Source organism: Ciconia boyciana, chromosome 10, assembly GCF_034638445.1.
Source record: "Ciconia boyciana chromosome 10, ASM3463844v1, whole genome shotgun sequence".
NCBI lineage: Eukaryota > Metazoa > Chordata > Aves > Ciconiiformes > Ciconiidae > Ciconia > Ciconia boyciana.
In genome coordinates this window covers 2,427,387-2,441,802 of record NC_132943.1, presented here as the reverse complement: position 1 = coordinate 2,441,802, position 14,416 = coordinate 2,427,387, and the positions used below count along the sequence as shown (strand labels likewise).

Below are 14,416 nucleotides of genomic sequence, written 5' to 3'. Positions count from 1 at the left end.
ATAAGAGATTCCCTGTGCAAAGGCTGAATTTGGACATTCGTTTTCTCTAAGTGCACAACGAAAGTGTTTAGTCTTACTTTGTATTTTGTATTTTTCACCTCATGAACAAGTTCTGTTAGCTAGTAATACTAGTGATTTTGACCAAAAAAAAAAGAAACCCTCACCTTGTTCATTATCTCAGCATTTTGCTTAGCTAAGACCATGGCCAAAGAATCTGTCACACTAGTAAATTTAATTTGGTCTGCTGGTTGACGATACTTCCTTTCACTCAGGATTTCTCCAGCTTTCTTGGCTTTCTCAACTTCCATGGAACCAATAGGAACCCATCCAATACCTCTTAGCCATTCCAGGTCTGATTTGTAAACAGCCTGAAAAAATTTGAAAGTTCATTACATATGTGCAAGTGTTATCAAATGTTAAAATAATTATAAATAAGCATACTGTAGTCTATATGAACAATTGTATATATTTCTGCATAGTAGCAGGATATGGTTTTGAAAACAATTGTTATATTTGAAGATTTAGTAAAATAATTATTAAATAAGAAAAAGAATAGAGTTATTGAAGAACTCCACAAATACCAGAGTTACACACAAATTAGACCTCAGGCTAAGGACTGAGAAAATAGAATTAAACATAAAGTTGATGATAGAATATTAAACATTTCACCTCTATCAACATGTCTGATGCATGCGACTAAGGCATATTATATATCTTTAAAAAATTATATTGTACAAGATGCAGTATATTTAATTATGTATTACAAATGTAACGATTTACTCACATCACTCTGTAGGTCATAGGCCTTCTTAGCATGGATAACATCATTCTGGTCTGGCAGACAGATCCACTGATGCAGATAGTGCTTGTAATCAATGTCGCTGACCAACTCCTGACATTTCTTGGCCAACACGATTCCCAGCATGTCCACTGGGCTACTGAAGTGTGTCTTGGTCTTCTCAAACGCTTTCTTGTACTCCCTGTCACTCTGGATCTTGGCTACGTGCATCGACCACATCATCTTCGGGTCATCCTCTATGTTACGGGCCCCTATGTGGTGGCCAAGCTGCTTGCGATAGCCTTCTTTGTATTTGTACTGAAATAAAGTATATTCATATTCACATGGTATATTTATAAATTAATAAATAGTTCACACAGTTTAACATAATAATGAATATTTTTTTAAGACAAAATTATGATTTAGGTCTTTCTACTGTTTTATTAATTTTCACATGAAAAGGATTTTTCTTACAGATACTATTATCTCTGATTTTTTATATAACTATATCACACTTTCAATAAACTAAGCATTAATTTCACATACTTACTAACAAGTTTGATATTCCACATTCTTTTACTATAAAGATTAAAATGTAAAGATTAACTTATTTTAAAAGCTTATTAGAAAACACCTCAATGAAGATAGTCTGAGTCGGTCTTAATACTAACAGTTTAAATATCAATCTTGATAGAAAAACAAAGAGCATAAAAAACTGTTATTCTCTGTCTCTTAGTGATGTTTTCTCACCCCAGAAACAAAACCTGTCAGTCACTGCATATTTTTTTTTCCTGTTTTTGTATTCAGACATCTTGAATTTCAACATGACACTTCAAAAGAACTACTTTTTCCTCTGGAAAAGACAACAATTTAGAACTTTTAGTATTGATTTACTAATATATCTATTTTGGGGAGAGATTTTAAAGTATTTCCTATTTTGAATCAGAAATTAATTTGACTAACTCTAGTATAGACTCGTATGCCTTGCTGATCATCCTACTTAAACATCCATGGACATCAATGGAACTATTACAGCGGGCACAAAAATAATCCTCATATTATTTATTTATGACTGTGATATATACCTCATGCATAAAAATACTGTCTATCCATTCCTTTCATGTACTAAAGGCATGCAGTAGAATCACCGATTTCAGTATTATCTAGTCTATAAACTTAAGGTATTACATTAACAAAAAATGGAACAAACGTTCTCATTCTTTTCCATTACCAAATCCATACACACATAATAAAAAAACTGCTTACATCACTGGCAATCTCTCTTGATGCTCTGGCAGCTTGAATAGGAATGGCATCAAAACGCAAATCATGACCCTTCTTCTTCGATTCCTCCAAAGCTAGTTTGTACATTTTCTGTGAAAAAAATATTCACATTTTTGTTTCAAAAACAAAATTACACTTCAGTTAAGCACATCTGTGTAATAAAACAAATTAAGTCCCTAAACGATATTGTTAATGTTCAGACAATTCAAATATCTGAACACAGCTCTATCTTCTCTAGAAAATAAAAAAATGCAGATTTCAAAGATCTTGTAATTGTATTGTAGACACTTGGAAACTGGAAATCATTTAGGGAAGGCAAAGAAAGGAATATTCTAAAAGTTAAATTATTTATTTCCATACCTTGCTATAGAAATGATTTCTCATTTATGGCAGATAATATATTTTAAAAGCCCAATTAGATACCCAGGAGGTAAATTCTAGCAAAAGAACAACTCCAATTTTAGCAGTGGAGCTGGCAATTTGTGAAACTAAACAACTCGACAATACTATAATATTAATTAAAAGTCAGAGATGACAAAATTGTACTTGTCAGAAATCCTTTAATTCTCTCAACTCTACAGTTTTACTCACCTGACTGTAGTTTAATTGGTTTTGTTTAGCTTGCAGGATTTCTGGTGTGTCAGGCATGACATGAACCATGGTCTTATCTTTATTCCATGCTTCAGTGTATAAGCGCTAAGAAAGAATACAGGAAGAGATTAATATTGCATTCCAAACCAAGTTAATATCTCATTAATTGGGTAAAACATAGAGCATACTAGGTAAAATTATAAGAAATATAGCATGGATAAACGGTTATGTATTTAATCAGGTAGAGATACCATTATTAAAAAGATAATTTATCCGAGGAAATTTAACAAAACTTAGGAAACTGCCACATTACTGAAGAATAATGAATAAACCAAAGCATTATTACTGCTCACTGCCAGACATGTCAAAGAAAAGATTAAAATGTACTATGCAGAATATCATGACAAAGTTGAGTCTTCCATTAGATGGACGAATGGTTTTGATTGAAATAAACAGAGCACACTATTTGAAAATACATCATCTCTGAACTTCAGCATTTCTTGTGAACATTGTATTTCTAGGCCTGTCTCCAGGGTTTAGGCGGAGACTGCTGACGCGTTACCTTATCGAATCAAGACTCACCTTATTCATCGTCTCTGCGTTCTGCTTGGCTAAGACCATCTCTAGAGAATCAGTGACGCTAGTAAACTTGATTGTATCCGGAGGCTGACGGTATAGTTTATCACTCAAGATCTCCCCTGCCTTCTTGGCTTTTTCAACTTCCAAGGAACCAATTGGGACCCAACCAATGCCCCGCAACCATTCAAGGTCAGACTTGTAGCAATTCTATCACAAAAAAAATACACAGGTTATTCTAATAATAATAATAATAATAATAATGCAATTTACACGGTGCATCTTTTCACAGTTAAGTAACCTCACTATCAACTTTTAATTCAAATAAATTCAAAACCCTAGAGAAAATCTTAGAAAAAAAACCTGCATTTCATCTGCATTAACAGTGAAACCACTAACCAAGTTTCACAGAATGGCAAATGATAAATAGCCCAAATTCTGGAATTACAGAATTTAACTTCAATATCAATTAGTTAACATATCCTATTGGAGATCTGAGCTTCAATTAGCTGTGAAACTTAAAAATAAGTCCTGAAAATTTGGTTCTACCACATTGGTATGTGATGGCCTGGTCCACCTATGTAAAATATCACATACATTCCTCACCAAAAATTAAATCAAAAAGAGCTTACATCACTCTGTAGGTCATAGGCCTTCTTAGCATGGATAACATCATTCTGGTCTGGCAGACAGATCCACTGATGCAGATAGTGCTTGTAATCAATGTCGCTGACCAACTCCTGACATTTCTTGGCCAACACGATTCCCAGCATGTCCACTGGGCTACTGAAGTGTGTCTTGGTCTTCTCAAACGCTTTCTTGTACTCCCTGTCACTCTGGATCTTGGCTACGTGCATCGACCACATCATCTTCGGGTCATCCTCTATGTTACGGGCCCCTATGTGGTGGCCAAGCTGCTTGCGATAGCCTTCTTTGTATTTGTACTGAAATATAAATCAAAATATTATATTTTGATATCACCTCTAAATATCAGGTAATCATATTAAATATTTCTAATAATAAACTCTCCAAATTTCTCTATAACCTACAGTCAGAAAAACCAAACTGTCAAAGCAATTCTGGGGCTAATAACATGGATTCTTACATTAAATTTTTGAGATTTGAGTTAGAACCCTAGAGATTTTTAAGTAAGATTTTTTGAAAAAACACTCTTCCCTGATATTAGTGAGAAATAATCCTCTCCTTATTAAATATATTTATTCCTTATTAAATATAACAATATACATACTGTTTAGATTTAATTAAAGATACAGGTTTATGAGCTATAAAACTGAGATGATAGCAGCATTATATTGTCCTTATAACTTCTCAACATTTATTTTTTACAATTAAGTCTTTAAACATATACAATCATTTGCTTCCAAAAACCTATTATTTGAGATCACAGTTTAACTGAAATGCCTTTTACAGAATCCAGGTTAACTGATAACTTTCAGGTTGCAGAGATCAGATGTCACCACACAAAGAAACAAAAAAGTAGTTTCTTACATCACTGGCAATTTCCCTGGATGCTTTGGCAGCTTGAATGGGGATAGCATCACTTCTCAAATCATAGCCTTTCTTTTTTCCTTCTTCCATGGCCTGTTTGTAGAGGTTCTAGGGGAAGAATTAAACAATGAGATTCATGTAAGTAAGTTCTATATATTACATTCTATGCAACTATACATTCTTCTATATACATTCTATGCAAAACAAACTGCTTGCAAGTAGAGTAGATTTAAAAACTTGTGTTAAGATTTATTCTAAGCCAATTTTATCTAACTTTCTTAACTCAAAGCCCCAGATCAGTAGCTGATACGAATTCATACCAAAGGAAAATCTTTGCTAAATACATTAGCTAACGATTTTTTTCTTTAAATACTTTAAATAACATAACATTGACTACAATTTTAGAGATAAGCTATTCTTCTATGCAAACGGAGTAAAACATACTTTTTAAAGCCACCTCTCACTGATGTGAATTTATTTGCCTAAACTAACATTGAACACTGGGATCACTGCTCTTCAGAATTGTGCTGGAAATTACTTTTTTGGTATTTCCAATGTTGGAATTAATTTTGTGCCTTCCCAACAGTTTGCATGCTGGCAGAAACGACTCCCAAAAATTCACTGGAGACACATAACTTCTCATGGAATTTATTGCCAATAGTACTCACTGTTGTACGTATGCACTTCTGTACAAATATGCAAACGATGTTTTTAAAGTCACAGTTTTGAGGATAAATATTGGGGATTACTTAAAGAAACTGATGGTATCATCTATATAAGGTTTATCAGAATACTGACGCACCAGCCATGAAACAGACCAGTTACATTTGGAGAGCTAACACACTCACCACACTGTAGTTTTGCATGTTCTGTTTTGCCAGTGTGATTTCAGGTGTGTCAGGCATTATGTGGATTTGTGTCTTGTCTTTATCCCAGGCCTCAGTATATAAACGCTGCAGGAAAAATAACATATGTTAAAGGGGGAAAAAAAAATGGTGACTACTTGGAGATCTTCTAAAACATACGAAGAATTACAGATCTGTACTCCCAGTCTAAAAAATCCTTATTCCTTATATAGCAATGAGATTTTATATTCACTCCTCTAGATACTTAATGTCCAAGTTAAGAATGAGTAACCTGGAAAGAATTATGTTAAAAAAAAATGTTTAGAAAAAAGGCACAGAATGCTAATCAGACACACAGAGAGCTAAACTCTAAGAGCAAGGCCTGTTTGAAAGAGCAAATGGTTTTAGTGACATAAATAGGATTGAGATCAGGGCCACAGATTCAGAAAAACTCCTATATGTTAAGCACTATGCTGAATTGTTTAAAATACAGATATTTCAAAGACTGCCCTAAAACAAGTAGTTTATTAATTACTAGATTACTAGATAAACTTGATAAATTATTAGATTTGTTAGACAAATTGCTACATTAAAAATTAGATGAAAGTTAGGTAACACATTACTAGATATGCAGTAGAGTATGTGGAAAGCTTCACAATTGATAATTCCAATTTAACTTGGTAACTTGGAAGATATTATTAAATTAGCATTTGCTGAAAATAAGTTACCTGTTGATTACCAAGAATGTAACCTATACCTGTAAAGCCTCTCTGTGCTGAAATCTCACACAGCAACCACACATCTATATTTCTAGGCCTGTCTCCAGGGTTTAGGCGGAGACTGCTGACGCGTTACCTTATCGAATCAAGACTCACCTTATTCATCGTCTCTGCATTCTGCTTGGCTAAGACCATCTCTAGAGAATCAGTGACGCTAGTAAACTTGATTGTGTCCGGAGGCTGACGGTATAGTTTATCACTCAAGATCTCCCCTGCCTTCTTGACTTTTTCAACTTCCAAGGAACCAATTGGGACCCAACCAATGCCCCGCAACCATTCAAGGTCAGATTTGTAGCAATTCTATCACAAAATACAAAGACAGTTCTCTCATTAATATTGCCAGTTAAACATTTCATATATACCATGCAACTAATGCTTACTTTCTGTAAGTTGCCTTCCACCTAGTTCAATCTGCAAAACAATCTCTGTTAGCAACCTAGATTCAGACCCCTTATCTGTCTTCAAGAGATGGGAACATGGTGGGAATGGTCAAAGAGTAATGGGATTAAAACAAACCCCTGAAAGTCAGTATAAACTTTTCCTGTAACATTTGTTCCCAACAAATAAATGGTCACCCACTAGGAACAGCAGGTCTTAATTTAAACCATTTTCTCCAAGACAGAACAAAGGAACTCTCTCCACTAAAATTATGCAATGAAAAAAAAAAGTCATACTAGGCAATTTCCTCTTTATATGCAGTTAATCTGCGTATAAAGGTATTAAGATTGTCTATGATGAAGGATTATATGCAGCTAATTCTACTATGTGGCTAAATGATTAGCTGTATATAAACCTTCATAATACTCAACCTTCCTTACACACAGATTCATTGACTCCTAAAAATCTTATGAACTTGCTTCGAATAGGTAAATCAAAATGCAATGTGAAAAAACACTATATGAGAGAGACAGTTCAAGCAGATTCTACAGTTTATATTCCAAGGAAATTATATACACTTTAGAACTCCAACACTTATCAGCGAGTACTCACATCACTCTGTAGATCATAGGCTTTCTTAGCATGGATAACATCATTCTGGTCTGGCAGACATGTCCACCGATGCAGAGTGTGCTTGTAATCAATGTCGCTGACCAACTCCTGACATTTCTTGGCCAACACGATTCCCAGCATGTCCACTGGGCTACTGAAGTGTGTCTTGGTCTTCTCAAACGCTTTCTTGTACTCCCTGTCACTCTGGATCTTGGCTACGTGCATCGACCACATCATCTTCGGGTCATCCTCTATGTTACGGGCCCCTATGTGGTGGCCAAGCTGCTTGCGATAGCCTTCCTTATACTTGTACTATAGGCAATAAAATGTTCAGTGAGTTTTAGTTTAGTTTTCTTTATGTCCCTAGCAGTCCCTGTGGCACAACCTCCAGAGAACTTAGTATCTGAAACCACAGAGACTTTAGAGTGAGAAAGTATTCAGTTGATGAACTGCAGTGTAGAGCTACAACAGGATTCACATAACATTACCTGCCTGATAGGACTTTCACATTATTGAAGAAACGCCATGGCCTACATATTAAGAGCTGCTACTCAGTAAACTGAGAGTAAAAAAAGTCTCCAAGTTATGGCAGGGATATAAAAGGCCTGAAGTTCAAAAAATATTGCCTACATAAAGAATCAATTAGTGACTTTCAAGCACGATAGCCAAATAAACTTATATTCAAACCATTCAGGAGACAAAAACTGGAAGAGCATAGAGACAGACCTGGAAGTTTACGTAGAGATAACAAACACATATATGGAATAAACTTTGAAATTAATACCTAATAATAACAAAAAAATTTACTTTTATACTGCCTTTATTTTTACAGAAAAACTTCGTTTGGGTTTTCTTTCCCAATGTCCAGCTCAGCTATGTACCTGCAACATCAGGGGAGTAATGACTGGCAGTACGGAGGGCAGCACACCACCTCAAAAGTCCAGCCTGTTGCATGACAAGACCCTGCCACAAGCCCAGGAGGGATGCTGCTTTGGATTATGTCCATCACCCAGCTCCCACAGTTACTCTCTCCACACTGTCGACAAATTCCCATGCAACACTGCGCACCCATAACGTGCAGGGACAGCTACAGGCAGACCCTCCAGAACCAACACGTGTATGGACTGGCTGAATGGTAATGACAGGCAAGTGATGGGTTGCCTCCATTCGACTAACGTTGCAAACCCTGGGCTTCAACTTCAAGCACCTGGAAACTGTCCGATAGGATGTACCGCCAAGGGCTCCTGTGTACTTACATCACTTGCAATGTCTCTAGAAGCTTTAGCAGACTTGATAGGAATGGCATCTGCCCGCATGTCGTAGCCCTTCTTCTTCTCCTCCTCCATCGCAAGCTTGTACAGTTTCTGAAAGAAAAACAAGCATTCCCCTCAAGCAACTTGTCTTCCCAGGCCACCACTGTCCAGGGACGGACGCTTAACCCCACCTCAAACACCTACCTCACTGAAGTTCACTTTGTTCTGCTGGGCTAGCAAAATACCAGGTGTATCCGGCATAATGTGAACATTGGTTTTATCTTTCTCCCAGGCTGATGTGTACGAGCGCTGAAAAAATGAGTACAACATGAAATAAGATCACGCAAGCACAGGGCAACAAACTCAAAGAGCAAATGAGCTCCACAAACTGAAGCTAGGGGCCTCTACTTGGCACTGACTCAGAAATGACGTTTCTTGTCCAAAAACTTTCTAACGCTTCACCCTTTGCCACGCTGCACCCAATCCCTGCTCCAACCACACAAAAGACAATTTGATCTACCACAAGGAACACAAATCCCTGATGCAAGAGGATGCAATATCCCCCTTTGCCAAACCCAGGCCCTGGAAGGAGAGAGCCCAGAGTCCTGGGAAATGCACTCATTTCCTTCAGGTTGCAAACACAAGGAAATCTCACTTGGTTCATGATTTCAGAGTTGTGCTTTGCCAGAACCATAGGCATCGAGTCAGGAATGCTCGTGAATTTGATGGTGTCCGGGTGTTGCCGATACTTCTTGTCACTCAGGATGAGGCTCGCCCTCTTATTCTTCTCATCGTCCAGCGAACCGCTTGGGGACCAGCCAATGCCCCTCAGCCACAGAAGGTCGGACTTGTACACATTCTGAAAGGACAGGCAAGGACACAAAGAGGCTCAGCAACCTCCTTACTCCATGCAACCACTCCTCCTACCACGGCAAGCTCTGCCTAACAAAACACATTCCCCTGGGTCAACCCACCAGCCACCACAAAAGGGACTCCCATTAAGCTCAGCTCCCCACAACCTGGCTCCCCGTGCCTACAACTCTCAGCAAGACAGTACGGCCACAACACAGTCTCACTCTCACAGAATCAGCCTCAACCTCTCCTCCCCACCTGCACATTCTCCAGCAGCAGAACAGAACACAAGAGAGACTTCTGCTTTGCACACAGCCAGTAAAGAATAACTTACATCACTCTGAAGGTCGTACACTTTCCTGGCTTGTACAACATCGTTCTGGTCCGGCAGACACGTCCACCGATGCAGAGTGTGCTTGTAATCAATGTCGCTGACCAACTCCTGACATTTCTTGGCCAACACGATTCCCAGCATGTCCACTGGGCTACTGAAGTGTGTCTTGGTCTTCTCAAACGCTTTCTTGTACTCCCTGTCACTCTGGATCTTGGCTACGTGCATCGACCACATCATCTTCGGGTCATCCTCTATGTTACGGGCCCCTATGTGGTGGCCAAGCTGCTTGCGATAGCCTTCTTTATACCTGTACTGCAGGGTCAAAGAAGCTCAATAAGTTTCAGGACAGCTCTTCTCCCTTCTGACACTGTTCTGTAGCAGTGCCCATGAGCAAGCGCTTTGCTAATGGAGCCTGGCAAGATCACCACATGAAGAGGCCTCTAAGCGCAGCGTATGCCTACTGCGTCCCACACTTCCATCCCACCCCACACCTACGCTGGCCACTGGAGGCACACGGAGGCCAGACAGCATCTCCAGCCAAACTAGCTCAGGAAGCAGGAGCGATGCATGCCGGCAGACAGAGTCTCCACACAACCTAAGCATCCTCACTGAGAGGCCAGCTCAGCAGCTGGGATGCAAATCTCGGCAAAATCCACCGGACTGCTCCAGCAGGCAACCTGGGCCTCATCCTGCACAGCCCTTTCTGCACTCACCGACACAGCCCACAGCAGCTGACGCACTCCGCTGCACCAGGCTCTCCTGCACAGCACTCAGGAGTCTTATTCTCCCAGCCCCGTGTGTGTCCTCAGCTGCAGGCCTACAGCCACTAAGCTTGGAAAGTGACAAGGGGCAACACGACACTTTTTCAGCAATGCACATTCTGAGAGCTTACGGCTGAAAATTTGAGACCAAGCGAACAAAGGAAACTTTGTGATTGCTGTTTACTACAGTCCACCCGATCAAGGAGAGGAGGTTGAGGAAGAGTTCTTTCTTCAACTGCAGGAAGCATCACACTCACAGGCCCTGATCCTGATAGGGGACTTCAACCACCCGAACATCTGCTGGAAAAGCGGCACAGCGAACTGCAAGCAGTCCAGGAAACTACAGGAATGCGTTGAGAACAACTTCCTAGTACAGGTGATGGAGAGCCTGACCACAGAAGAGGCACTGTTGTACCTGTTGCTCACTAATGAGGAAGAACTTATTGAAGAGGTCAAGACTGGAGGTAGCCTGGGCTGCAGCAATCATGCCCTGGTAGAATTCTCAATGTTGAGGGGTAAAGGACAGGAAAAAATTAGAGTCAGTACCCTAAACCTCGGAAAGGTAAACTTTCACCTGTTTAGGGCGCTAGTGAGTGGGATCCCTTGGGACACTGCCCTCAGAGATAAAGGAGCGAACGAAAGCTGGGAGATATTTAAAGACATTTTTCTTAGGGTGCAAGACCTGTCAATCCCAACATGCAGGAAGTCAGGCAGGGGAGGCAGAAGGCCAGCTTGGCTAAGTTGAGACCTCTTAGCCAAACTAAAGCACAAAACCAAAACGCATAGGCAGTGGAGGCAGGGATACACATCCTGGGGAGATTATAGGGCTATGGCTCAGGAGTTCAGGGAGGAGATCAGGAAAGCCAAGGCATAGCTGGAGCTGAACTTGGCTAGGGACGTAAAAAATAACAAGGGTTTCTTCAGGTACACAGGACAACAAAGGAAGATGAAAGAAACTGTACCCCTTGATGAGCGAAATGGGAGACCTGGCTACAACCGACATGGAGAAGGCTGAGGTACTCAACAACTTTTTTGCCTTGGTCTTCACTGGCAACTGCTCTAGCCACGCCACCCAGTTCACTGAACCCAAAGGCAGGGACTGGGAGAATGAAGCACTGCCCACTGTAGGAGAAGATCAGGTTCGAGACCATCTAAGGAACCTCAGTGTGCACAAGTCCATGGGACCTGATGAGATGCATCCGAGGGTCCTGAGGGAACTGGCAGATGAAGCTGCTAAGCCACTATCCATGATGTTTGAAAAGTCGTGGCAGACCAGTGAAGTTCCCAGTGACTGGAAAAGGGGAAACATAAGCCCCATTTTAAAAAGGGAAAAATGGAAGACCCAGGGAACTACAGGCCGGTCAGTCTCACCTCTGTGCCCAGCAAGATCATGGAGTAGATCCTCCTGGAAACTACGCTAAGGCACATGGAAAACAGAGAGATGACTGGTGACAGCCAACATGGCTTCACTAAGGGCAAGTCGTGCCTGACAGACTTGGTGGCCTTCTACAACAGGGTTACAGCATTGGTGGATAAAGGAAGAGCGACTGACATCATCTACCTGCACTTGTGCAAAGCATTTGACACTGTCCCGTACAACAACCTTGTCTCTAAAATGGAGAGACATGGATTTGACAGGTGGACCACTTGGTGGATAAGGAATTGGCTGGATGGTCACACTCAGAGTTGTGGTCAATGGCTCAATGTCCAGGTAGAGACCAGTGATGAGTAGTGTCCCTCAGGGGTCTGTACTGGGATCAGTATTATTTAACAGCTTTGTCGGGGACATGGACAGTGGGATTGAGTGCACCCTCAGCAAGTTTCCGGATGACACCAGGCTGGGTGGTGTGGTTGATACTCTAGAGGAAAGGGATGCCATCCAGAGGGACCTTGACAGGCTAGCAAGGTGGGCCTGTGCGAACCTCATGAAGTTCAACAAGGCCAAGTGCAAGGTCCTGCACCTGGGTCGAGGAAACCCCAAACAGCGATACAGGCTGTGCAATGAGTGGATTGAGAGCAGCCCTGCAGAGAAGGACTTGGGATACTGGTGGATGAAAAACTGAATATGAGCCAGCAACGTGTGCTCGCAGCCCAGAAAGCCAACCGTATCCTGGGCTGCATCAAAAGAAGCATGACCTGCTGGTCGAGGGAGGAGATTCTCCCCCTCTGCTCTGCTCTCATGAGACCCCACCTGGAGCAGTGTGTTCAGCTCTGGGACCCCCAGCATAAGAAAGACATGGACCTGCTTGAGCAGGTCCAGAGGAGGGCCACAAAGATGATCAAGGGGCTGGAGCACCTTCCCTATGAGGACAGGCTGAGAGAGTTAGGGTTGTTTAGACTAGAGAAGAAAAGCCTCTGGGGAGAAATTATAGTGGCCTTCCAGTACTTAAAGGGAGCCTACAGGAAAGATGGGGAGGGACTCTTTATGAGGGAGAGTAGTGATAGGATGAGTGATAAAGGTTTTAAACTGAAAGAGGGGAGATTTAGATTAGATATTAGGAAGAAATTCTTTACTGTGAGGGTGGTGAGACATGGGAACAGGTTGCCCAGAGAAGCCGTGGATGCCCTATCCCTGGAAGGGAAGTATTCAAGGCCAGGCTGGATGGGACTTTGAGCAACCTCATCTAGTGAAAGGTGTCCCTGACCATGGCAGGGGGGGTGGAACTAGACAATCTTTAAGTTCCCTTCCAACCCAAACCATTCTATGGTTCTATGATGCTTTGACTTTTTCCCCTGCCTCTTTCTGAAATGTCAAGTAAGACTGAGGAGAGCATGCCGCCAAGGGCTCCTGTGTACTTACATCACTTGCAATGTCTCTAGAAGCTTTAGCAGACTTGATAGGAATGGCATCTGCCCGCATGTCGTAGCCCTTCTTCTTCTCCTCCTCCATCGCAAGCTTGTACAGTTTCTGAAAGAAAAACAAGCATTGCCCTCAAGCAACTTGTCTTCCCAGGCCACCACTGTCCAGGGACGGACGCTTAACCCCACCTCAAACACCTACCTCACTGAAGTTCACTTTGTTCTGTTGGGCTAGCAAAATACCAGGTGTATCCGGCATAATGTGAACACTGGTTTTATCTTTCTCCCAGGCTGATGTGTACGAGCGCTGAAAAAATGAGTACAACATGAAATAAGATCACGCAAGCACAGGGCAACAAACTCAAAGAGCAAATGAGCTCCACAAACTGAAGCTAGGGGCCTCTACTTGGCACTGACTCAGAAATGACGTTTCTTGTCCAAAAACTTTCTAACGCTTCACCCTTTGCCACGCTGCACCCAATCCCTGCTCCAACCACACAAAAGACAATTTGATCTACCACAAGGAACACAAATCCCTGATGCAAGAGGATGCAATATCCCCCTTTGCCAAACCCAGGCCCTGGAAGGAGAGAGCCCAGAGTCCTGGGAAATGCACTCATTTCCTTCAGGTTGCAAACACAAGGAAATCTCACTTGGTTCATGATTTCAGAGTTGTGCTTTGCCAGAACCATAGGCATCGAGTCAGGAATGCTCGTGAATTTGATGGTGTCCGGGTGTTGCCGATACTTCTTGTCACTCAGGATGAGGCTCGCCCTCTTATTCTTCTCATCGTCCAGCGAACCGCTTGGGGACCAGCCAATGCCCCTCAGCCACAGAAGGTCGGACTTGTACACATTCTGAAAGGACAGGCAAGGACACAAAGAGGCTCAGCAACCTCCTTACTCCATGCAACCACTCCTCCTACCACGGCAAGCTCTGCCTAACAAAACACATTCCCCTGGATCAACCCACCAGCCACCACAAAAGGGACTCCCATTAAGCTACAAAAGGGACTCCCATTAAGCTCAGCTCCCCACAACCTGGCTCCCCGTGCCTACAACTCTC

At 41.5% G+C, this 14,416-nt stretch overlaps 1 protein-coding gene across 1 annotated transcript in view; it reads right to left on the bottom strand.

Annotated features, from left to right (window-relative positions):
• The window catches only part of NEB (nebulin), a 131,676-nt gene that overhangs the window by 74,699 nt on the left and 42,561 nt on the right, over window positions 1-14,416 (bottom strand). Inside the window, 17 exon segments of the mRNA XM_072873954.1 lie at window positions 165-368; window positions 785-1,096; window positions 2,045-2,152; window positions 2,654-2,758; window positions 3,236-3,439; window positions 3,862-4,173; window positions 4,739-4,846; window positions 5,587-5,691; window positions 6,459-6,662; window positions 7,353-7,664; window positions 8,609-8,716; window positions 8,810-8,914; window positions 9,261-9,464; window positions 9,792-10,103; window positions 13,353-13,460; window positions 13,554-13,658; window positions 14,005-14,208. Coding sequence (XP_072730055.1) covers window positions 165-368; window positions 785-1,096; window positions 2,045-2,152; window positions 2,654-2,758; window positions 3,236-3,439; window positions 3,862-4,173; window positions 4,739-4,846; window positions 5,587-5,691; window positions 6,459-6,662; window positions 7,353-7,664; window positions 8,609-8,716; window positions 8,810-8,914; window positions 9,261-9,464; window positions 9,792-10,103; window positions 13,353-13,460; window positions 13,554-13,658; window positions 14,005-14,208 — 3,120 coding nt within the window.